The 25,570-nt window shown below is 35.8% G+C and overlaps 2 protein-coding genes across 3 annotated transcripts in view; one reads left to right on the top strand and one right to left on the bottom strand.

Moving 5' to 3' along the window:
• The window catches only part of IARS2 (isoleucyl-tRNA synthetase 2, mitochondrial), a 61,972-nt gene extending 45,239 nt beyond the window's left edge, over positions 1 to 16,733 (top strand). The window contains exons 15-23 of the mRNA XM_081299130.1: positions 4,727 to 4,835; positions 5,777 to 5,879; positions 7,191 to 7,316; positions 7,937 to 8,068; positions 9,621 to 9,727; positions 10,626 to 10,771; positions 12,702 to 12,892; positions 14,733 to 14,877; positions 16,234 to 16,733. Coding sequence (XP_081155256.1) covers positions 4,727 to 4,835; positions 5,777 to 5,879; positions 7,191 to 7,316; positions 7,937 to 8,068; positions 9,621 to 9,727; positions 10,626 to 10,771; positions 12,702 to 12,892; positions 14,733 to 14,877; positions 16,234 to 16,376 — 1,202 coding nt within the window. The 3' untranslated portion in view covers positions 16,377 to 16,733. The remainder of the gene's footprint in view (positions 1 to 4,726; positions 4,836 to 5,776; positions 5,880 to 7,190; positions 7,317 to 7,936; positions 8,069 to 9,620; positions 9,728 to 10,625; positions 10,772 to 12,701; positions 12,893 to 14,732; positions 14,878 to 16,233) is intronic.
• Positions 16,734 to 16,926: 193 nt separating this feature from the next.
• RAB3GAP2 (RAB3 GTPase activating non-catalytic protein subunit 2) overlaps positions 16,927 to 25,570 on the bottom strand; it is a 113,128-nt gene continuing 104,484 nt past the window's right edge. For both annotated transcript variants that reach the window (XM_081299128.1, XM_081299129.1), the window contains exons 32-35: positions 21,876 to 21,965; positions 21,380 to 21,598; positions 20,053 to 20,211; positions 16,927 to 19,830 (exon numbers count right to left, since the gene is read on the bottom strand). In XM_081299128.1, coding sequence (XP_081155254.1) covers positions 19,675 to 19,830; positions 20,053 to 20,211; positions 21,380 to 21,598; positions 21,876 to 21,965 — 624 coding nt within the window. In that variant the 3' untranslated portion in view covers positions 16,927 to 19,674. The remainder of the gene's footprint in view (positions 19,831 to 20,052; positions 20,212 to 21,379; positions 21,599 to 21,875; positions 21,966 to 25,570) is intronic.

The raw sequence follows: 25,570 nt of genomic DNA, 5'->3' as shown, positions 1-25,570 counted from the left end.
TCAAAATTCATGAATTTAAATTTTGTAATGAATTCAAACATTTTTAAATGTTTTTTTAATGGTAATTTTTATGGTTGATTTCTTCTTTTTTTAAGTATCTTTTTTAGTTATCGATGGACACAATACCATTATTTTATTTATTTATTTTTTTTATGTGGTGCTAAGGATCGAACCCAGTGCCTCACACATGTTAGGCAAGTGCTCTACCACTGAGCTATACCTCCAGCCCCGAGTTATTTTTTAAGTTACTTGCATGCCTAAATCATAATCTCAAAGATATTGAATAGTTTATTATTCTTTCTAAATATGAATTTTCATAATTTTCCTAAAATCTAAAGTTACTATGATAGAAATACTTTTTTGACCACGTGGTAAAGGGCCACTTTTCCTGGAAGTGTAAAACTCCATACTTACTATTGATCATACAAATTCTAATTTTTTCTTTTTTTACTATGAGGTCTATTATCTTTGTGTAGTGGGAATATCCATGAATCTTAATGTTCTTCCTGTAAGTTTTCCAAATTTCAAAGAATGTACTTTTGTTAGAAAAAATAAGCAGTACTAAAGACAAACGTTTTAGGAAATAGTCCCAATAGTGAATGATATAAAGTTATTCAATAAATAAATCTACAGTGAAGTAGCACTTGGGTTTAGCTATGCTTGGTATTTCTTGCCATTTTTACCTTTGTGTTTGGAAGTTCCATCAAGCTTTGTATTTTCATTCCTTTCCAGAGTTTTGCTACTCCCAGATAGCCCATCCCCACTGTTTTCCCACTAATTTCACACCTTTTTTTCTTGAGACAAGTCCTCACTGTGTTGTCTAGGCTGGCTTGTGAACTTTTAAGCTCAACTGATCCTCCCGCCTTAGTCTCCTGAGTAGCTGGACTATATAGATAGATAGGCATGCACCACCAAGCCCGATCTCACATAGGATCTTTTTTTTTTTTGGTGCTAGGAATAGAACCCAAGACCTTGTACATACTAGGCAAGCACTCTACCACTGAGCTACACTTCCAGTCCATGTATCATCTTAAAAGTCTTTCTTTCCAGAAATTATCTTGAATGATATTTAACTTTTTACCCAGTTCCAACAATTTTCAAATAGACGAGAATGGGAAAGATACGAACACAGAGACCTTACCCTTAGTATGTATTACCTGTTTTGTTGTGATGCTTCTAGTAGGCTGGTGTCCTAGTAATTTTATTAGAATATTATAATATGTACTTCTAGGGAAGGATCAGAGACAATGTACTTTTAAAAATAGTTTAATATGATTTTATTTTTACAAGTGTTATTTCATGTGAAACTGAAAGACTATACCAGAAAGAATCTTCTGTAATTCTGTCAGGAAATATCAGAATGCCCTTCATGGCAAATCTTAGTAATAATTAACAATTACTAGAGGTTTCCTAGTCTTACACTTCTTTAATCTCTCTAACAGCCTCTTGAGGTAGGTAAATACAGGTGTCATTCCCATTTTGCTGAAGACAAAAATGAGAGCATGGAAAGATTTAGCCAAGGCCCCCAAGTCAGTAAGCACCACAGGTACTGGGACCCTGGTGGTCGGAATCTAGCCCCTGGACAGTCTTCAGATTCTTATACTCTGAGTACCATGAATCCTTAGGCAGCAAATAGCTTTCTTTTTTTTGAAATATTTTTCTTAGTTGTCAATGGATCTTTAATTTTATTTGTTTATTTAAATGCGGTGCTGTGGATGGAACCCACAGTCTGACGCATGCCAGGCAAACACTCTACCATTGAACCACAACTCCAGCTCTGGAACTGGTTTTCTTAAAATGAAAAATTTTAAACTAGCAAGGATCTGAGAGGAAGCCTGTTGTTTCATAAATGTGTTTTCAAGGTTTGGAAACAGTATGTGCTGCAGGGTGACAGAACTTTGGTTCACTTCTATGATGTTGGACTATGAGCGATTGTTTTACGAGACCAGAGGAGGCACTTCTCAAAGAGATGAAAGGGTTAGGGCTGCTTCTTGCTATTGCATTACCAACTCATTTCAGGAAAGGATTCCCTTGAGTTTTCTATTATTTTTCATCTTATTGAAAATTGCTGTATCAAAATGTGGCTACCAGTAGGGAGTTAACATTTTAGAGTGGAATGGGATTTTTATACTGGCCGTATAAAAGCTTAAATAGGAACAAGTGGTTATGAGTCCGTAGAGAAAGGGGAAACAAAAGACATAGCTGCAGCATTCTAGATGTTGAGGCTAACCTGTTATTGTTTTTGTTGTATGTGCATTTACCTTTCTGTATTTTCCCAATTGCACAGACTAGACTGAATTCTCTGTTTTACCATGGTAACACTTGTCACAATTTTTTTATTTTTATTATTATTATTATTATTTTTGCAGTGCTGGGTGGGGATTGAGCCAAGGACTTTAAGCATGCCCTATCACTGAGCTTCATCACCAGCCTCCTAGTTATTTCTTGCTAACATAAAATCTACCCTACTAGATGTTTCTCTGAGAGGCCAGAGACCACATTTCTTCAGTTTTCCCCTCAGAGTGTAGCACAATGCGTGTAATGGGTACTGGGTAATATTGGTTGAATTGAGCTGGTTTAATTTTGTCTCTGTATTTCCATGTCTCATCTTTTTCACATAAGAATTACAATTCTGAATCTTCAATATTAGGACATAAGGGAAAAAATCATCTAGGACATAAGGAAAAAAATCATCATTTCATAAGTAAAAGGGATATAGGCCTTCTTAAAGTTGTGAATTTGAATTTAATGTATGGAAGTAATTTTCCTCACTAACCTCATGCCCCAGTTTTGAGAACTTGTTTATTTTGAAGTCACAAAGTAATATGAAAAATTCCTACATGCCCTTCATCTAGATTTTCTATTACCAGTTTTACTACATTTGCTTTCTGTATCCTCTCAGTGTAAGTAGAGCATATAGAGAAAACAATTTTATATCTCTAATAATTTTAGTGTTATTTCCTAAAAATATGGACAGTGTCATATAACCAATATACATATCAAAATTGGCAAATTGACATTGATTCTATACTGTTAACTCTCTACCTGTCTACAGACCTTATTGAAATTTTACTCAGTACAATTCTTTATGGAAAAGGGAGGGAAAAAAAATCCAGGATCCAGTATAGGATCACAGGTCACACATAGTTGTCACCTCTCTTTAGTTCCCTCATTTTTGTCTTTCATAACCTTGACATTCATCAGAGCACAGCCTATTTGGGGTTTGTATGATGTGCACTCATGATGAGATTTAGGGTATCTTTGGCATGGGTATCACAGAGTGGGGTCGTGTCCTCCTCAGTTTATCATGTTAAGTCATATGATGGCTGTCAGTCTTGTTTCTGGTGATGTCTAACTTCGATCACTTGGTTGAGGTAGTAACTGCCAAGGTTTTTTTGTTTCGTTTTTTTATTCAGTACTGTGGATTGAATCCAGGGCCTTGCACTTGGTAGGCAAGCACTCTACCACTAACATCCCTAGGCCCTCTTGTTAAAATTTTTTGTTTATTGAGACAGGACTTTACTAAGTTGCCTAGGCTGGCCTTAAACTTGAAATCCTTCTACCTCAGCCTCCTAAATAGCTGAGATTACAGGCATGCACCATGATGCCAGCCACTTTTCTTTATTGTAAAGCCTTCCCATCTTCCCCCACCAAATTATCAGTAATAAGTATTTTGTAGAAAGATCCTTTAAGACTTTGAAAATGTCTTGATTTCTCAATTTTCACCTAACAAGCATCCTTGATGAATCTTTTAATTTTTTGGTATCAAGGATTGAACCCAGGGGCATTTAACCCCTGAGCCATGTCCCCAACCCTTTTTTGTATTTTACTTAGAGACAGGGTCTCACTGAGTTGCTGAAGGCCTCACTAAATTCCGAGGCTGACTTTGAACTTGCTATCCTCCTGCCTCAGCCTCTGGAGCTGATGGAATTACAGATTATAGGCATGTGCCAGAAATAATTGTCACTTATGTCGTAAGTAGGTTGTCCATTTTCTTATTATTAACTGTCAAATTAACTATTGTTAATAAAGTACCTTTCAAGCTTGCAAATGTGTCCTATCAAAATTGAGCCAGAATTATCGACATAGCTTTTTTACATTTTGCCCATCATTTGACTAACTCATTGTCAAATTACAAGTTAATAACTTGATCTTTGTAACAATTCATTTTTGTCTTATTATTAAGATAAGGCTCATTCAAGTAGTATGACTTATTGATTAAGAGTGGGCACTCCAGTGCCAGGTTGACTACAGGTTCAAAGTACAGCTGGACTACTTGCTGTAGCAGAACCTGCCTCACTTTCCTCATCTGTAAAGTGGGGAAAATAATACCTATTTTTATTAGAGTTGACACAAGAATTAAATGTATTAATATGTAAAGTTGTTGGATGCTCAGCAAATATTTGTTGCATTAAGAAAATGATATTTTCATTACATATTTAATTTGAAATGCTAATATTGATAATTATTATGAATCAGCCCCTTATTTAAAGAGTGTCTTAGTTGTGCTTTGGAAGATGTTACTCAAAGGTTCATCATCTTTATTTTGGCTCATAAAATGGCAGTGGTGTAACAGCTCAAGTAAATGCAGTTTGGTCTCTGGGTAGAGCATGATGCAAGAAATGGATAATGTGATAGAAGCTTTAATGCTTTGATGATACTCATTATTGTTTTCTTATTTTAACTAACTTAAATTTCTATGTTTTTTATAATATTTATTTTTCAGGTACCAACCAAAGAGCAGATTTGTACATGGAAGGAAAAGACCAGCTCGGGGGTTGGTTCCAATCTTCCTTATTAACAAGTGTGGCAGCAAGGAAAAAAGTGCCTTTCAAGTAAGAGTTTGTGCCTGATCTAAACAGTCAGCATAATTTGCCTTTATTGAGTACCTGCCAGGTTGAAGCACTATCCTGGGTAGTAGATAGATAATGTGTGAAAACTGTATTTACATATGTTTATAAAATGTGTGTATGAATAAATTGCGACAGTCTCCTGTCACATTAAAAACATAAGAATTTAAAATAAGAAAAAAAAAGAGAGAAAAGAGACTTCAATAAAAAGGTATCTTGTCACTCTGGCTACATCCTAGAAGAGAATATCAGCATTACTGGAGGAGCTGTGAAGACTTTGTGCAGGTAGATTTTACACTGTGGTAAGACTCCACCTGGGTGCTGGGAAGGATATGCCAGGAGACAGCCTGAGTTCAAGTGTCCTTCCATTTATGACACCAACATTGACTAACCAATTGAAACTTTACCCAGGGAACGTTATTAAATCAGGGATTTTTGTTTAGTACAGATACTTGCTTTTCCTCATTCAAATCTGTGGGCAGAAGTTGAATCAGAAATTTTCTTAAGCATCTTGAGATTTTTGCTATCTTACAATGAGAACCCATCCCAGAACAATTTACATGTATTTGTTTCTTATGTAACATGCTTTTAAAAACAACAGAAGAGTGGATACTGGTTTTCTCAAGTAGTCTTTTTAAAAGTCATTTTGAGGTGATAATCTGTTTTTGTTTTGTTTTTAAATCTGCTCTTTTAAGCCATGCTTTTTCTTGGTTTATTTCAGTGATCAAAGTCAGTGCATATCAGAAGTCAGGAAAAATTTATTTAATGAACAAAAACATTAAAAAATTTTTCTGTGTTTAGTTTAAGAGCTTACTTTTAACAGTCATGATGCATAAATTGCCAAGCATTAGGCTATTGAGAAAAACTGTTATCCACTATTTTTATGCTAAACTAAAATGCTCAATTAAACTGATTTGTCTCCTTAGGTCAGTGGTTGTTCATGGATTTACCCTTGGAGAAAAGGGAGAAAAGATGTCCAAGTCTCTTGGGAATGTTATTGATCCTGATGTTGTCATCAATGGAGGACAAGTAAGTGTTTCCCTAAAATATATTTTATTTTTGTTTTAAGGCTCTTAAATTATTGGTCCAAGTCCTTAAGAGTGGGCACTCCAGGGCCAGGTTGTTTTTAAATTTCAATGTAAAAAACAAACAACAGCAAAAAAAAAAAAAAAAAAAAAAAAAGCTTTTAAATATGGTCACTTCAGTATAAAAAGAAAATTTAAAAAGAAACAACAAAAACCCAGGATGTGATGGGTATGTTGGTACACACCTGTAGCCTGCAGTCCTGTCACTGAAGGAGCAGTAGGAGGAGTACTCGAGTCCAGGAATTTGAGGCCATCTGCAACATTACAACTCCATCTCTTAAAAAAAAAAATAGATGATGTTTGACCATGTTGTAAATCTAAAATCTTAAGTAATACATGATTTTAATGAAAAAAGAAAGAGCTGGAAGTATGTTCCTTTTGACACATTTCAGGTCTGAATCTCCAGTGTTAGGTCCTGGGTAATATTATTCCTTTTATCACTTGAGCTTATAGTATGTGTAACCTGTTATTTTATAATTAAGTGGAAATAAGAAGGACAAAAAGATCACAACTTCTCAACTCACATTACATTTATTCTTAGAAGTTATATACCTTAACTTTACAGCAAGGATGTATGTTAGGTCTGGGGTTGCTGATAATTGGGGGATTTTTTTAGAGTTGCTTTCTTAATAGAAAATTCTTATCTGTTGTCTTGCTCCTGTGGCTTTTTACTGCCATCCCTACATTCATTGCTTTATGTACAGAGTTCCTAGGGAATAGTGAAAGGGAAAGCACCCTTTCCTCTTTCCTTCCCCATCAAGGACCACCCCACTGCCCACACTGCTTTGTGCCAACTATTGTAGATGATTGGGAGTACACTAGGTATTCCCAGCTATGCTTTGAACAAGACCACAGAGTACTATCTCCTCTTTTCTATTTTTAATTATTTATTGAGTACTTGATTGGTACAGGGGATTGAACCTAGGTGTGCTCTACCACTCTCCAGCTCTTTTTTAAAAAATTATTATTATTTTGAGATAGAGCCTCACCAGATTGTTTAGGCTGGTCTTGAGTTTGTGATCCTCCTGCCTCAGCCTCCCAGGCTACTAAGGTTACAGTAACCACTATGGCTGGCTTTGTTGTTTTTAGATGTAGTCTGATTGGAAATTGTTAGCTTGTATTTTATTTCAGTGCTGGTATACTTTATACTTATATTGTGCTCAAACATGGTTCTGAATAAGAGTTTTATGTAAAGCATTTATTCAGCTAATAGAAATTGAAAGCCATTCTGATTGTATCTTTTCTCAATGAAAAGGATCAAAGCAAAGAGCCTCCCTATGGTGCTGATGTTCTTCGCTGGTGGGTGGCTGAGTCCAATGTCTTCACTGAAGTGACAATTGGTCCATCTGCTCTCAATGCTGCTAGAGATGATATTAACAAGGTTAGAGCCATTATTCTTCCTATTTCTGAATGAAAACTTAACTAAATCATTGTAAAGAATGAGGCACTTTTTTTTGACATTGCAGAACTGAATGAAAATGGTTCACATGTTCCACGCATTTTAAAATACCCTGTGTTAATTTATTTAAAAACAATAATAGTAATGTTAAAAATTTTACATATAAGGTCTTTTTATACTTTGTTAATTTACTATGTGAAAAAGCATAATCTGATATAAATTTTATTTTGTATACTGTTCATATATTTAATGACTTTTCACATTTATTTTATTTATCTTCATCTTTACCTGTGAATTAGGTGAAAAAACATGTGCTCACCTTTACGTGTGAATAAACTATGGTATTAAAAGTTGATTTTCTCTAAAGATGTAAAAATAAAAATTTAGTCATTAGGCATAAAATCCTATGATTGTTTCTGTAACTGGGCTATTGGAATGAGATTTTGTACATTCATAGCATTTTTTAGGAATGATATAATTTTTTAAAATTTTCCCTTAAAGGAAGTGTCAAAGTTGTATGCAAATTATAGATTTATAAAATGATTTTTTGGTGAAAATGAAGGGTTCATAATAAACTGTGTACATTTTCTCATTATGAATAGCTTAGGAATACACTTCGCTTTCTTTTGGGAAACGTGGCTGGCTTCAACCCCAAAACGGATTCTGTCCCTGTCAACCAAATGTATGTCATAGACCAGTATATGCTTCATTTACTGCAGGATTTAGCAAGCAAGGTAAGTGTTAATTAATAAGATTTTTGGGAAATGGAAATTTTAGGACTATTGTGTGTTAAAAAATTGTTTTCATTTAAGTGGAAGAAACCTTGCTAGAAATAGTAACGAGAGCCTCTTGAGAAAAGCTATACTTGCTGAATCCTGTACATTCCTAGGTGCCTGTAGATATGAGGTATTCTAATATCTTTTCCTGGAGTCTTAAAAGACTTCAGAGTACCTGGTGGAAACAGTAGGCAGGTCCAGGCTTCCCTGTAGACCAGACTTCTCTCAAGAAGAAAAGATCAGCTCTGTTTCTCCAACAAGAAGGAAGAGAGTTATATTTTATCTGGAGGTAGGCACCTCATCGTACTGGACAGAAATAACTGAGGTGACTACTCTTAAGTCCCCTAAGACATTTGCTCATTTACAAACATGCACACACATACACAAATAATTTATTTTCTTAAAATTGGAATTTATATGCTTCAATGTGCCCCAAGTCAGAGGCACACACACCAGCTTTTTTGCTCAAACCAAAAATAATTGAAACATAAATGAGGGAACATTGGGCTGGGGATGTGGCTCAAGCGGTAGCGCGCTTGCCTGGCATGCGTGCGGCCCGGGTTCGATCCTCAGCACCACATACCAACAAAGATGTTGTGTCCACCGAGAACTAAAGAATAAATATTAAAAATTCTAAAAAAAAAAAAAAATGAGGGAACATTAACTAACTATGGTGCTGATGTTCTTCTATTTTATGCTATTTTTAAAAAATGGCATGATTTTATCACTTAAAACTTGAGGGCTAGCTGGGCACCATGGCGCACGCCTGTAATCCCAGCCACTCAGGAGACTGAGACAGGAGGATTACAAGTTCAAACCAGTCTCAGCAATGGTGAGGTGCTACGCAATTTAGTGAGATCCTGTCTCTAAATAAAATGCAAAATAGGGCTGGAGATGTGGCTCAGTGATTGAGTGCCCCTGAATTCAATCCTCAGTACCAAAAACAAAAAAACTTGAGGGCTGATAGGGTGCTTGCCTAACAGGTTGCTAGGTTTGATCCCCTGCACCACAAAAAATAAATAAATAAAGGAAAACCTTGATCCTGGTGGGGTTTGTTTTGTTTTGTTTTTGGTACCAGAGAATGAACCCAGGGGCACCTAACCACTGAGCCACATCCCCAGTTCTTTTTTGTATTTTATTTAGAGCCAGGGTCTCACTGAGTTGCTTAGGGCCTCATTAAGTTGCTGAGGCTGGATTTGAACTTGGGATTCTCCTACCTCAGCCTTCCCAGCTGCTGGGATTACAGGTGTGTGCCACTGTGCCTGGCCTGATCCTGTTCTTGAGGAATATTATTTTGTAGTTTCCAGAGTAGAACAGTGGGTGTTTTCTAAGTGTAATCAAATTTGTTGTCCAAAAAGGATGTTTGGAAGATTATCAGGAGTTCTTGCTTTATTGTCTGTTTTTTGTCTACCTTTAAGGCATATTTTTGAAGGAACATATTTTGCTTATGATGACTTCCATTTTCACTTGTTACCCCAGCTTTTGAATTTATTTTGACTTTGTCCTCTAGATTAACGACTCATACAAACAATATGATTTTGGAAAAGTTGTTCGACTATTAAAAGCATTTTATACTAGAGAACTCTCCAACTTTTATTTCAGCATAATCAAGGATAGGTATGTATGACACAATATGAAAACACTCAACAGATGTTTCTTGAGTGCCTGTTCTGTGCTTGGCAAATGTGGGAATACAGTGATGACTGAGATGGCAACATTGTGCAGTTATGGGGATTGGGTTCTAGAGTTAAGCCTGATTATCAGTTTGTGCCCTGCCACTTACGCACTTTATGATTTGGGGAAGCCTGTAGGATGATCTCAATTCATCTATAAAAAGGGGATGGTATTTCCTTACCTCCTAATGTGGTTATAAGGATATATGGGTAATGTGGTTAGTGCTGATTGATAAAGTAGATATTCATTAAGTGATTGGTGCTTACATGAGTTAGTGCTTGTTCTCAGCCTTGCAAATCATGAGTACAGAGAGAGAGAAATATAGGAGCAATTATATACTAACATTGTACAATGTCAGTGGCACCCTTTCAGAGGAGGGCTTGATGCTAAGCTTTCATTTATGGATCTGATGTGCAAGTGGAGGCGTTATCTTTAGTATCTAGTCCAGTATGAGGTACCAGCCCCAATCAGCACCTCAGCACTTTCTACATAGGGAAAGTAACTCGTACATTGCAGGGAGTGGGGAGTAACATTTTAAATACCAATAGCTGACTGACTATCTTTTAACACAATAGTTTAGATTCTAGCTGTCTTCTACCTGAAAACTAGAATTGATTCAGAGCATGGGTGATTTTGTTAAGTTGGTACATCTGGAAAGTGAAAAGTGGAATAGATAACAAGTTATCAAAAATTATATGAAAACAGTCTTTGATTATAAGATGACTAGAGCCACGAGATCAGCTACTGTAGGAATAAACTCAACCTGAGGCAGGTAGATCCTGTCTTGGTGATCATAATGTATAAATTGGTGTCAGTTGCCAAGTAAGTTATCCTCCCTCAGGCTTTATTGTGAAAATGAAAACGATCCCAAACGACGCTCTTGTCAGACTGTATTAGATGAAATTCTGGATGTGATGGTTCGTTCTTTTGCTCCTATTCTTCCTCACTTGGCTGAAGAGGTCTTCCAGCACATACCATACCTTAAAGGTAAGCAGCACTTAATTTGCTCACCAAATGAGAAAGTGAGGGTGCAACTTCTGATTTTATCTCCTCCCTATAAGGGCCCTCACTCACTCTTCTATAGTGATACTTTGTGACATGATGTGTCTTGGTCATGTAGTAGTTTCTGCACCTGTTTCCAGAGGAGTAGGATGATTTCAGAATGGCCTTTGAGAAATCATTCTTTCTTAAGTATGTTCATAAGTGTTCCATAATATATGTTAAGTTTTATTAAAATGTAATGTCTTTTAGTGAATACTTTTATGGTAGTTCTTTTCTTCTGAACGTAGTAAGCTTAATTAAGAGAGCAATTACAGGCAACAGTTGACCACTCCAACAATGAGATGATAAGAGAGGAAATACAGGTAGCAAAAGATTATTTCAAGAAAGAGTTAGAGACTCTCAGGGAAAAAAACAAACAAACAGAAAGTGAAATGAAGGAAATAATAAACCAAATAAAAAATTCAGTAGAAAGCATCACCAACAGACTAGATCACTTGAAGACAGAATCTCAGGCAATTAAGACAAAATATATAATGTTGAAAATGAAGTTGGTCACACAGTGAAGATGGTGAGAACCCATTAACAGAACCACCAAGAATAATGGGATAACATAAAAAGACCAAATCTAAGAATTATTGGGATGGAGGAAGGCACAGAGATACAAGCCAATGACATAATATCAGAAAATTTCTCAAACATGAAGAATGAATTGGAAAATCAAATACAGAGGCTTACAGGACACCAAATGTTTAAAGTTACAACAGATTCTCATGAAGTAGCATACAGAATAAGGATAGAATTTTAAAAGCTATAAGAGAAAAGTTTCAGATTATGTATAGGAGGAAACCAATTCAGATGTCAGTAGATTTCTCAACCCAGACCATCAAAGCTGGGAGATCCTGGAACAATATATACCAAGCCCTGAAATAAAATGGATGCCAACCAAGAATTTTATATCTAGCAAAATTAAGCTCAAGATTAGATGATGAAATAAAAACCTTCCATGGTAAACATAAATTAAAAGAATTTACAATGAGAAAGCCTACACTACAGAATATTCTTGACAAAGTAGTCTATGAGGAGGAAATGAAAAACAACATTGAAAATCAGCAAAGGGAAGAACTATACTCAAGGAAAAACCTATCAAAGAAAAAACCAAGTCTAGTTGAAAACCAAAAATAAACAAAAATGACTGGGAATACAAACCATGTCTCAATAATAACCCTGAATGTTATTGGCCTAAACTCATCAATTAAAAGACATAGAGGGGCAGATTGGATTAAAAAATATCCAGCAATATACAGCCTTCAAGAGACTCATCTCATAGGAAAAGATATCCACAGACTGAAGGTGAAAAGATGGGAAAGAACATATCACTCACATGGGCCACATAAACAAGCCAGGTTTCCATCCTCATATCAGATAAAGTAGAATTCAAGCCAGAGTTAGTCAGAAGAGATAAGAAGGACATTTCTTACTACTTAAGGGAAAAGAAACATACAACAAGACATAACAATCATAAATACCTATGCCCCAAACAATGGAGCATCTAAGTATATCAAACAAACCTTTCTTAATTTCAAGAAAATTAGAAACTGTTTAGAGAGGGAAAAGCCATTCATAATCTTATAGTCATAGATGAGCTATTAATATTGGGATTTTTCTCTCTTATTTTTTCTAAGCATCCCTTTTTTTTGAGATCTTCCTATATAGTTTATCTTTTGATTAAATGTAACATATTTCCCATTGCTGATACGAATGTTTTGAAACTAGGTTGGCTCCATATTTTATTATATATACCCTAAATAACAATTCTTATTTCCCACTAATTGGTAAATATTTAATGGTTAGGGCTTTATGAACACTTTAGGATATATGTAAGTCAGTTTACCATCTCTCTCTCTTTTTTTTAAAGAACCCAGGAGTGTTTTTCGCACAGGATGGATCAGCACAAGCTCTATCTGGAAGAAGCCTGGGCTGGTAGAGGCAGTGGAGAGTGCCTGTGCAATGAGAGATTCATTTCTTGGAAGCATCCCTGGCAAAAATCCTGCCGAGTATGAGGTTATCATTGTGATAGAGCCAGGCCTGCTTTTTGAAATAATAGAGGTATGCAACAGGTTGAAATGTTCTTAATATTGTACATCTTCACCTGCAGTTTGTTTTAAAAGTCTAAGGAAAGTTTTTTGCTAATTTAGATATTATGATTTTAGTCTTCTAATCCTGATCTTATCACTGATTCTGTTTTCTGTATCTGTGTCCTTTCCTTTATCATCTAAAATTATATACTCTGCACCTGTAACATGTGCATATCACTTTACAGGGACAGGGAAGGTCTTTTAAAGTTATTTGAAATGAAAACCCTAAGGGTTGATATATAAATCTGTGACCGTAGTGTTAGAATACATAAAAAATTGGGAATTTTGTTATAAGGGCCTGTTTTTGTGAGTTTTGTCCATCTGGACTAGATTCAAAACAAATCCAAATATGAGTTTCCAATGAACATCTGGAACATTTGTTCCAGCACATTATCATGTATATCTCAAAGTATTAATTCTATTTTTATTTCCAGAAGGGCCTTGGGATTTGTAGGAGTTGATTGTCCTGATTAGCGATATATTAAGTCTGACACATTGACTTGAGATTTTTCTCTAGTCTAAATGCTTGAGAATTGGTAATGAATATATATATATATTTTATAAGATTTTATTGGTAGTAGTTTTCTAAAAAAAGAAGAAGAAAATCTCTTTGGTTGGTAAGCTTAATTTAAAAATATAAATGTAATTCAAGTGATTAAGAATTTAGCCTTAAAATAGCTAGTAGGGTATGAAATTGTTGGTAACAAAGAATAAGGATAAGATGTTCATGTGTTTAAAAGTTCGTAAGTCCTGACTGCTTCATTGTACACAAAAGGAAACTAAGAATCTAGTCAAGTTTGCACAGCCTAGTTCTGGGCTTTTTCCCCCTGTATACTGTTTCCTTTGACTTCAGTTCTTGCAATAAGTTGAAAAGAATAAAATTTGTTTGGGATCATTTATACTTGGAAAAAAAAATGCTTTGGGATTTTCAAAAACATAAAATTGTTTTAGGAATCACACCAAGTAGCTATCAAATGGCATGCTGTTTTTTTTCAGTTACTAATTTCATGAACTTGTTAAAACCAAATTTTGAGTTTCCTGTTTTCTTATGAACATTTTTAAAGGAATATTTATATTAGCTCACAAACTCATTTTGAAGATCAAAGTTACAGTGAAAAATGTAAAAATGTTGATTAGACAGCCAAATTCAGTGTACTTAAAGGGGTTCTATGTATTATCCAGATTGCCATCATTAGTATATATTGCTAAAAGCACTTTTGTGTAGATACTAACTGAACCCCTCTTCCAGTATAAGAAACAGGATACAGGCAAAACATCATGGTCTTTAAGGCTCACAAGACCTGGGCTTGAGCTATACCACATAATGATTGAGAAATTTGAGCAAATTAACCTCCTTTGCCCGTTTCCTCATTTATGAAATGGGGCTAGTAAACACCATATACGTTTATACACACACACACACATATACACATATATAGTTGTTAGTGAACCTTTATTTATATGCAGTGCTAAGAATCGAACTCAGTGCCTCACACATGCTAGGCAGTTACTCTACCTCTGAGCCACAATCCCAGCCCCACCACATATTTTTTTGTTGTTGTTGTTTTTCTGTGTGTGAGACACTGAGGTTCTTGGAAAATGAAGCAAAAGCACAATGTTCTCAATACTGTTGATAAAAATTTCAATTAAATCCTTTCATGCCAGTAAGCAGTGATGTATTTAATAGTATTAGCTCAGGGTGTAATGGTATCAAGGTATGCCTCTCTGTCCCCAAGAACTTATGGCATCTGTTTTTATAACCTCAGTTCATGCTAAAAATTTAGCAGTAACTTTCACATGCTTAATTCCAGATGCTGCAAGCTGAGGAGACCTCCAGTACCTCTCAGTTGAATGAGCTAATGATGGCTTCCCAGTCAACTTTATTGGCTCAGGAACCACGAGAGAGAACTGCAGATGTAATTGAGCTTAAAGGGACATTCCTAATCAATTTAGAAGGTAAGGAGGTGAGAGTAGCAAGTGGCATCTTGAGAAATGACTAATTATAAATTATAGGTCATCTTCAACCCTACAGTGGACTAGACTTTTCTAAAAGCAGATATATGCCTGGAATACATTTCTCTGGAAATGATATAAACATTTGCCACATACCTAAGCCAACACTCAAATATTCTACCTGATCTTGAGAAGTGAAGGCTAGGGATAGAGGACAAGAGATTTACTTCTCTTTTAACTTTTATTGTGCAGTTACTCTAACTTGCTTCCTTTTCCCTTTTATGTCCCTGCCCTTTAATACATAGTACCATACTACTGCTCACCCTTCCCCAGTGTTGATTCAAATTTCCTCTTCTGTGTGCCCCAAACTAACATTTAGCCATTCTTTTTTTGAGATGGGGTTTTGCTAAATTGCCCAGACTGGCCTTGAACTTGTAATCCTCCTGCCTCAGCCTTCTGAGTAGCTGGAATTATAGGCCTGTGTCATTGCTGTTTAGCCATTATTTGTGTGTGTGTGTGGTGCTGGGCTTGAACCCATGGACTTGTGCATGTGAGGCAAGCACTCTACCAACTGAGCTATACCCCCAGCCCTTAGCCATTCTTAATAAGGTTTAACGTTTTATTAAACTCATTCTTACACAAGCATCTCAAGCATTTTGTAGATATTTGTTTCATAGGCATTTTTGTGTCAACCTGGTTCACCTTGATTAATGGAAATGGAGGTAGAGTGGCATTAACAAAGAATAACAAATGGATATTTTAGGAAAGGTAATGCTGCTTGTGTTTTTTGTAATAGCTTTTAGGTACCAGCAGGAGATGGAAGGCTAATCTATAGATGTTGGTTCAAATTTGAGGCTTGGCAGCAGTGTACATGTAGTAAAAATTGATTTTGCTTTTCAAAATGTTAAGGTACATTCTTTGCACAGCAATTAGAAAATAATTTATTTTTTTGATCAGTCTGAGGTCTTAATAGTAGAGATTAGTTTTCTCTTTGTCTAAGCCAAAAAATTTGGAGGCACTACAGTTGTCACTATATTGCTTTAAAAATCCTCAGAGCCAATGTTGAAATGGAGATGCAGTGTTACTGATCAGAATCCTATCAGGATTAAGAGCTAGAAAGCCTGTTCTGCCTGAGTAGGGAGAGAACTCAGTTCCCACAGACACGCAGATTCCTTAGTTCTCTATAGTCATCAAGTTGTGTGATCCTATCATCTTGGTATTTATATAATGGGGCAAAACCTGACCAGCTATTACTTAGGATAAGAGTAAGCTTTGGAAAAATTGTGCTTGCTAAACCAAATGGGAAATAGTTACACAAGTTGAATGTCAGAAATACTTTTCATATTTTCTTTTTTATAGGTGGTGATATTCGGGAAGAGTCTTCATATAAAGTAATTGTCATGCCAACTACCAAAGAAAAGTGTCCTCGTTGTTGGAAGTACACAGCAGAATCTTCTGATACACTCTGTCCCCGATGTGCAGAAGTTGTTGGTGGAAAGTAGTGCTGTGACATCACTAGCTGAGCAAGAATCCTCATGACAGTACTGAGAGTTTACATGAATTATTTACAATACTGCAAAGAAATCTGAGGTTTAAAAGTAAGGAGTGGGAGTAAATGGTGAAGGATGAGTGTCAAAATCAGAATTGTGAATAGTATTTCCTGTAACTAAAGAATAATGTATATATACACGTGGAAATACAATTGCATATATATGTACACACATATACATAATGGACTTATTCAGAATATACTTGCTTTCAAACATGGCTGAGCAGAATGTTTTATATTTTATGAAAATCTTTTTGACTCGGTATTTAAGTTCTATGATGTCTGAAAATAAAGGCATTCTGGAAATCTATTGACTAATGTTGGTGCAGAAATTGTGAATATCAAATGACAAAATGTGGTTTTAAAAGGGATCAGCAGAGGTGTATTTCCCCTAAGAGTTAAAAAGCATCATTCTGTCCACTACCAAAAATGGGAGTTTTTAAAAATGGCTTGCTTTTTGATTTGGATTGGAAAGAAAAACATCACTAAGTTTATTATTCAAGAAGGGACAAAATGTCTTAATACCAACAAACCAACCAACCAAAACTTACATTTATGAATGTTAAGAAAACAACTTGAAAGCGGAGGATTTATTTCATTAATATACACAAGTTCATAATAATGAATACAGAAAAACAGCAGTATATACAGAATTTCACTACTTACATTACAATAGATAAATAAGAGCATTTTATAAACAATCCAGTATTGGATTAAAGTCTAAGGATGGCTAATCTATTAAGCAGAAGTCTAAAGAGCCCAGCAAACCCATTCTTGTTACGGTGAGAGGGGGCTTTTACTGTTGCTATAGTGTACTGTAAAAATATCTTCTTTTATAAATGAAATGGACCACAGCAACTTCTAGGTGAATGTTATATTAGTGTAATCTTAGGATTATAGAATGTTTTCTATTATTTTAAGTTGTAATTGATTTTTTTAAAAAAGCAATGTAAATGTTAGTGTTTGCTTTGACCTTAGATGAATTTTTATAACAAGGGTGAAACTTCTCTTTTGTAAAAGTATGACACATTTTGCACCCCTTTATCTACATATATCCTGGCCTCTCTAGTTCTACATCTAAAAACACAATCTGTAATATAGAAGTTATGATTTTTGAACACCTGTGTTCTCTTTAATATTATACAATAGAATTAATTTAACAAGGTAAAAAAAATGTGTATGTAATAAGGAAAATTGGAGGGGTATATCTAGGAGGACACTACCAGTTATTGGCTTACCAGTAATCACAGTGATGGTCACCAAACCTTTGTTTTTAGTTAATCACCCATTCTACATAAAATCTCATTCCTCTTTTTGTGCCTTTTTGTTGTTACAGAATGTATACATAGGTACTTATTTTTCTTTATTATCAGATTTATTTTAAAAGCCCTTAATTAAGTAGTAAAATATTTAACTGCTTTTAACCATAAAACTAAATTTGAAAAATCTACGAATTTTAAATTTTCAGATGATAAATCTAATTAGAAACTCAGTGATTTGTGTTAAGGTTCTGTGAGCCATATTTCAGCTGCTGCTTCTCAGCAAGTCTCATACTTGATATGTAACCTCAGTACCCCTCCAAAAAGTGATAATGGAATTGAGAGGATTTCAATTTTTAAAATGCCTTTAACTCCAAGTTTCTTTAACCAAACTTCTAAATTCATATTACTTTCTAAGTATTTAAAAAAAATCTCAGGAAAAACTAATGTTGTAGAATACATGTTACAGGTGATTATATAAAGCTAGATGTATTCATAGGAATCCTAGAATGTGGCTACCTGGGGTGTGGAGATCCAAGCAGAGGCTGAGAGGCTGGACTAGCTTCAGGCCCTCTCCAGTACTGTTACACTGTACAACATGCACCTCGGCTCACAAGACACGCCCCAAACATCACATCTTAAAGCACTTTTCTTTTAAGATCTGAAAATTGATAGTCATTTAAACCATTATTTTTAATCTAGTTTAAAGTTCTTATTTGGATGTGATCCTTAGTGGAAAAATAATTCACACTAGAATATTCTCAAAACACCAGATCTTTTTTTCTTTATATCCCTGAAGGCCATTCTTCTCAACTTTGCACAATGCTAGAGTTGGCTTCTTACAAGGGAGTGAAGAAACAAACTTTTGTACACAATGAGTCACTATGAATAACAACTGTTGTCCATGACAGATATCAACAATTGTACTATAAGGCTACATTCCAAAGACATACCATAATAAATTCTTGGTATCTGTAGAGCTCAAAGCACTTTTTACAGACTTTTGGTTAGTTTGGTCTTAATTAGTAAATATTTATTTAGCATTTGGACTGCTCTAGGCACTATAGGGTACAAAATTCACTGTATTTTATCCTCTCAACCCATCTGTGAGGTAGGTTTGCTAAAGCTGTAATATCACTATGCATTTTTTTTCTGTAATGTTCCCAAGGACAGATAACATTACCAAATCCCAGAAGCAGATATTTCTAAACACTTGTAGGAAAAATAAAGTTGGACTTAAAATTTTTAGTATCCTCCCCTCTTTTACAAGATAATACATTTTTTACAATTACCTGATGTGGATACAACTTTGCAACTTGGCAAAAAGCAAATCTTAATTTACATTGTAACTGATTTTGTTGCATTGTTAGAATTTCAGATTATCGATTTTGGCAATTACAACAGGTTAAGGGTTCTATCCAGGGTCCCTACTGATGATCCTGAACCCATCCATTCTTCCTCCTCTGATGGTATCAGCAGCACCTTTGGGAAAGGAACCTGTCAGCACCCAGAACTCCCAGGTGTAGCTACTATGGGATTAAGCATGATAAGGAACATATTTCCTAAACATTTCATAAGGGAAAGTGGGAACTTTCTCTAAGTTTGCTGATGGGGAGTATACATGAACACATTTAATCACAATAACTTTTTAGGTATGAAATATAGAATCTTATTAATAATAAGAACATAATCTATAAATTAAAACCAATTTTAAATAGCAAAGTTTAACAATAAAGCTACTTACGCATTTGAATTAAAAATAAACAGTAAAACATCTGTATTACTATAATATTTGTATTTTATCTTCAGTATTAACCAAAGAAGTGGGATTTAATCAGGATTGCACTTTTTAAAAGTAATATATATTTTTATTTATTTTACCAAAAAACCCCCAACATATTCCATAAAATTTCAGATCTTACTATGTAAAATAACCATGCAGGAATTCATGTTACAGTCACACAATTTTAGACTATTTTCAGTAGATAAGTGTCACAAAGAAGGAATGGATATGGCTTCCACAGCTTCAATGAGGTGTAAGGCTAGACTATACTGCCCGTGTTTTTCTGGTAAAAGCTCAATTACTTTATTTACTAGTTTAGCTGTTGTTGCAATTGGCACTTCAGTGTTTTGAAGATCCTGGGGGTTCTGTAAATGGGACAAAAATATAATCCATTAGTTATATGAAATCAAAAAATAACTGATATAAACTTAAGAATTAAAGAATTTTTTCCCAATAAAAATACTTTTTGTTTGGAACTAGGTGAATTAAACATGTAATTTAAATTTTCTTCATAAATTCTACTAAACATTCATCTAGTAAAATACCCAATGATCTTATTTCTGCCTAATTTCCTTTGTTGTACTTACCATTGCCTTCAGCCAAGTACAGAGTGTGGGCGGCAATCTGGCCAGCAGCTCCATCCCTTCTTTTGTCTGGGTGTGGAGAAGAGCATAAGCCAGCCTTTGCCCTGTCAACACTAGCAGCTGAGAGGCGAGGACCTCTTTATCATGAACCTGTAGAATGGCCTGAGAATGTGGACATGGAGAAATAATGTAGTAAGAGCTAACCAATTTATTTTTTGTAGAAAAGGAGGCTGTGGATGAAGAAATAGATCCTAGTTTGTTTTTGAGCTTGTGTATGTAATCAAAGTATAATATAAATCAAACAGCATTTAACTCCAAGTTGGTGATCAGCTCATTTTTTTCCCTCACCACCTTCCCCACTCCCTGTTTTTGACAGTCCTAGGGCTCAAACCCAAATTCTAGCAAACCCAAGTGTGCTAGGCAAGTTCTACCCCTGAGCTACATCCTTAGCCCCTCATCACCTAGTTTCAATTCAGCATGACTATATAAGGTCTTGTTTCCAACCACTTGGCAAAGGAAGGGAATTACATTAGATCATATCATGACTACTTACAACCTTCAATGACTTTTGAATGTTCTGAGATGGGTTAGGATACTGACTGTGATTGGCCCCTGCCAACATCTCCTCCTCATTTCATACATTTTTGCTCCTTGCTTACTAAGTCTGGCTGCCACACTGGCCCTTTTGGTCCTGGCCATGCTGGTTCCAATCTCAGGGCCTTACACATTTGCTACTCTGTCTTAAGCACTGTTACCCCAGGTTTTTAAATGACTGATTGCTTTATATCCTTTGGACTTCAGTCTGAATTTCATTTTCTCTGACCCCCACACTCTACTGTAGTAGTCCATGTGTATTCATATGATGCTTTTTATTTTTCTTATAGCACTCCTCACTCAATACAAAAATTAGGAGCTTTTCTGAATGTCCAGCAAACATTGATTCCATGCAGAAAGAGCCTTGGATCCTTTGCTCATTGCTGTACTTACACACAGAACAGGCCTAGTATACTATAGGAATTTATTTGATTATAGTTTTATATTTAATATTCTATTCTATTTTTGTACCTAAAAGTTCCAACAAAAGGAAGAACAAAAAGCTGTATTGGAGAGCTGGGGTTATGGCTCCGTGGAAGAGCACTTGCCTAGGATGTGTGAGGTACTGGGTTTGATTCTCAGCACCACATAGAAATATATAAATAAAACAAAAGTATTGTGTCCATCTACAACTAAAAAAAAAAAAAAAAAGCTTTATTAGAAATTCTACTGATTCGTTATTCCAATTAACAATTTATAACTTGAGCCCAGTTAGCCTTCATGGCGTCATAATTACCTCTTCTGCTAAGTGGTCAACTCCATAGTTGTAGAGCTCCCCTACATAATGCCTCCTAACAACATCTTCACTAACTTGAAGGTGATGGGCTAGATCCACGGCTAGAACTGGCCAATCTTGATCCTTCCCAGGAATGTCTGCTGCCTCTTCTGAGGGATCTCTCTCCTTTGTCACTGAATGCTGAGACTGGACAGCTGCACTGACAACTTTCAGTAAGAACTTGAAAATGGAGAAGGAGATAGAGCAGTGTCTTGTTAGCATGATTCATTCAAAAAGACCTAAATCAAGGAAATTATTAGCTTTTTTGTCAACTAAGAGTGGCTCTTCCATTAAAAACTGTTTTCATTACCAAAAAAGGAACACACAATTTAAAGGGAAACTAGCTGTCAAGCATTACCTTGAAAGTGGCCATCATTATAAAGGTCAGCTGGATTTTTGCTTTATTGTTCCCCTGCCCCACAAGAAACAAGAATGAAATCCAATAACTAGAATTTACCTGTTGTCGTATAGAAATAAAATTTGGATCCATTTCCCCACTGGGTAATAACTGAATTGAAGTTAAGTCTTTGAAAAATGCATTTTTTCCCTAAAGAGATCAAAAAAGTGATGAGTATAGATTATTCAGGGAAAAAAGGGCAAGATTAAAAAGCTAAACTGTTTAATCACAAATAATTCATGGTGCTTTTATTTTCCCCTTAAATAAGCACACATGACAAAGAACTTAATCCTGCCAACAGTCACCCCAGTGAAGCCTTTTTGTGGTCGACAGCTGACTACAGCCTTATGACAGACTACATCAGAGATGCCTAGATAAGGGAAATTCCTGACCCATAACAACTGGGATAATAAATGGGATCATTTGTTGAGTAGCAACAGATAAATAAAACATAGGAATAGTGTATACTCTGAATCCTTTTAAAAATATGCTGAATTGTTTAAAATTCTGTTGTTTAAGAATTGATGTGTTTGAACAATTAAAACGGAATATCAGAAAATATCATTTCAGAAGTTCCTTGACAGGAAACAGCAAAGAGCACTGGCCTTTAAGTTGGAAGACCATGATCTAGCTTCAGTCCCACCACTTCTGCTGCCACTACCTCAGGCAATGACCCCACCATCTGGGTTACTGTTTCTTTTTTTGCAAACAAGTCATTCCAGATATCTGCTAGTACCTTCCATACCTATTATGATTCTAGGTCACTGGTGCAGTTTGACTGCCAAGCAGGTTAAAGCTACTCACTCTTCAGTGATGAGACACACAAAATTCCCAGGGAAACATTCCTGGGCACCACTGTTAAAAGTTTTTCCACATACTCATCACAATCTATTACTATGCAGTTCCCACCTACTAGTCTTAGATTTCAGAGATTATAATCATATCATTTATTATTTACTGTTTTTCAGGAACTACAAAGTACTTCATGTTGAATATGTCAGTTAACTCTCATTAATCAGAAGTAGGCACTAGAAACATCTCCACTTTCTAAATGAGAAAACAGAGGCTCAGACAGACTAAATAATTCTAATTTAGCTAATGAGATTCTTTTTTTGCTAGCCAGAAAACCATACTGCCTTTCTATTTATAGATGACAGCCACATAGTTCAGAGTCATCTTGGCATGCTACAGGGTAAAACTGACACCCCATCACTGTGTTTGTTCAGTTCTGGATTGTTCTGGTTTCACAAAGTCCCTTTTTTGGAAAGTACTGAGCTAGGCACCTAATTTTAGTATTTCTATTCTTTTTTCTTTTAAGTACTTTTTCCTTTTACAATTTCAAGTGAAAGATATATCAATTTATTCAAAAGCAGTACATACACATCTAATGCTTATTATTTTATAGGAAGATTAAAATTGGTCATGAGACTTCCCCTAGTCTTCCTTTCAAAAGTAAACTTGGTATTTACCTAAATTCATTCATTCATTCATTCATTCCTTCCTTCCTTCCTTCCTTCCTTCCTCCCTCCCTCCCTCCCTTCCTCCCTCCAGCTAGGGATTGAACCCAGGGCCTGTGCAGACTCAGTGTGCACTGCACCACTGGGCTACACCCCCAGCCTAACTAGTGGAATCTAAATGTTAAATGTTGCTGATTTAACTGTAACCCCTTCCATCTCCTTTGGCACTATACCCAGTCTGTCACTAGATTACTGAGTCCTCCAAATCCCTCCATGATTTTTACAACCTCTTCTCAGTCCACATCCTCTCCATGACTTCTGATGGTTTTCCAAACTCTGTATGCTACATATTCCAGTCTCTTCTGCACACTGTTGCCATGACACTTTTCTTTAACATCTCCTAATTACAAATGTATTGAACATTAATTGAGGTCTTATTATGTACCAGGAATGGCACACAGACTTGAGAAAGAGGGCGTAAGCTCAAGGGGCAAAGACAAAAACTTTGAAGGAATGATCCTTTAGTGATAAACTGAGTAAACAGGAGCCATTTAAAATAGTTGCATGTGAAAATTAAACAACACAAGTGAAGACACGTGATAAAATGTTCAGTTTCTCAGGAATGGAGGGTGGTGGTTAGCAGTGACTACAGCACATGGTACAAGAAAAGAATGGCTGATAGGGCAATAAAGGTGAGTTATGGCTGTGTGAAGCCTCCTTTCTCCTTGTTTCCACATGGCATTCCCATTAGAATGACATTCCAGGTATCCTGCTCCACCCTTACTCACTCTTCCCCATATGGACTGGTGAATTTAAAAGAAGGAGCTGAATACTCAATGTCCTTGTTTTCCCTAATGAAGAGAGAACAAACATATCCTGAGTTCCTACAGAGTCAAGTACCCCGGGAGGCCTGCAGGGGACCCACTGCCTGTTCTTGAGTGTGCAAGTCTGATAGAAAGGTGAAATGAGCCCACTTTCTGATAGAAGCTAGAATAGAGAACACAGCTTAAGCCTATCAGTAAAAAGTTTGTAGTATTTATATAGTAGATTATTTAAAAGACTGAAAGTATGAAATTATGTCATTTGCTGGTAAATGGATGGACCTGAAGAACAGCATGTTATGATGAAATAAGCTGGATGCAGAAAAGTCAAAGGTCAAATGTTTTCTCTCATATGTGAAAGCTAGAGAGAAAAAAAGAGAAGGAATAAAAAAAAAAGGGATCTCACAAAAATAGAAGGGAGAACAAAAGACCAATCAAGAGGGAGGAAGGAGATGAGGGCATGGGGAAGTACTGGAGATGAAATCTACCAAATGTTATGTCCACATGTGACTATAGCACAATGAATCTCAACTGTGTGTGTGTGGGTGTGTATGTATGTATGTATGTGTATGAGATAGTAGAATAGAGTGCACAGATTAGGAGAGGAGGGAGGGAAGTAGAAGGGTACTGGGGAATGAGATTGTTCAAAATATGTGCATGTTCAGATATGGCATAATGAATTCCACTATTAATTATAATGTACCAAGAAAGAAAAGAAATTGACATTTTTATCTCCATTTGTTGGAATCCTGTCTCTTTTTCATTGGCACCTGTGTGGGGGAGGAGGAAATGGTTTTATTATTCACAGCAGCCAAACTATGGAGGTTATGTTCTACTAATAAGTTTGGATTTGATCCTTCAACAATGTCAAAAAGCCTTAAGAAGAGAACCAAAATGATTCGATGACCTATGTTTTGAGAAGACAGCTCTTGCAGCATGGGTTTTAAGAAAGAATTAGTAGCAGGGTCATTAGAAGGGAGCTGTTCTAACAGTCAAGGGACAGATGAGGAGGTCTGAGCTAGGGGAACGGTGATGGACAGAAATGGATTTGTAGGATTAAAGAAGAACTTTTAAGAATGCATGTATAATGAAGTAAACAGGCTTGAAACCGGGAACTGAACCAGATAACTTCAAGGTTTCTAGTGTGTGCCAGTTCACAAATTATGATGTTAATTACCAATTATCCAAGCCAGGGATTCAGGGAGGAATGGCAAGTTTAGGTGAGGGGCAGAATGGGATGAAGGTCCAAAGATATATTTTAGATATGAGGTGTCCTAAATCCCTTAGGACACTCAAAGAAAAATGTCCAATAGAAATACATGCCTCAAACTCTGAGAATAGGTCAGGTCTTGAGATAATCAAATGGTAGAGAATGAGTCTATCAAGGGAGAACACAAAGAATGAGAAGACAGCTGAGAGGGCAACACTCTAAAGGATGGAATGGAATCAGGAAGGAAATAAGGACCTGGAGCCTCAC

The sequence above is a fragment of the Spermophilus citellus genome, assembly GCF_964194105.1.
Source record: "Spermophilus citellus genome assembly, chromosome: 6".
Classification (NCBI taxonomy): Eukaryota; Metazoa; Chordata; class Mammalia; order Rodentia; family Sciuridae; genus Spermophilus; species Spermophilus citellus.
The sequence above is the reverse complement of the archived record's forward strand: the minus strand, read 5'-3'. Positions and strand labels throughout refer to the sequence as shown.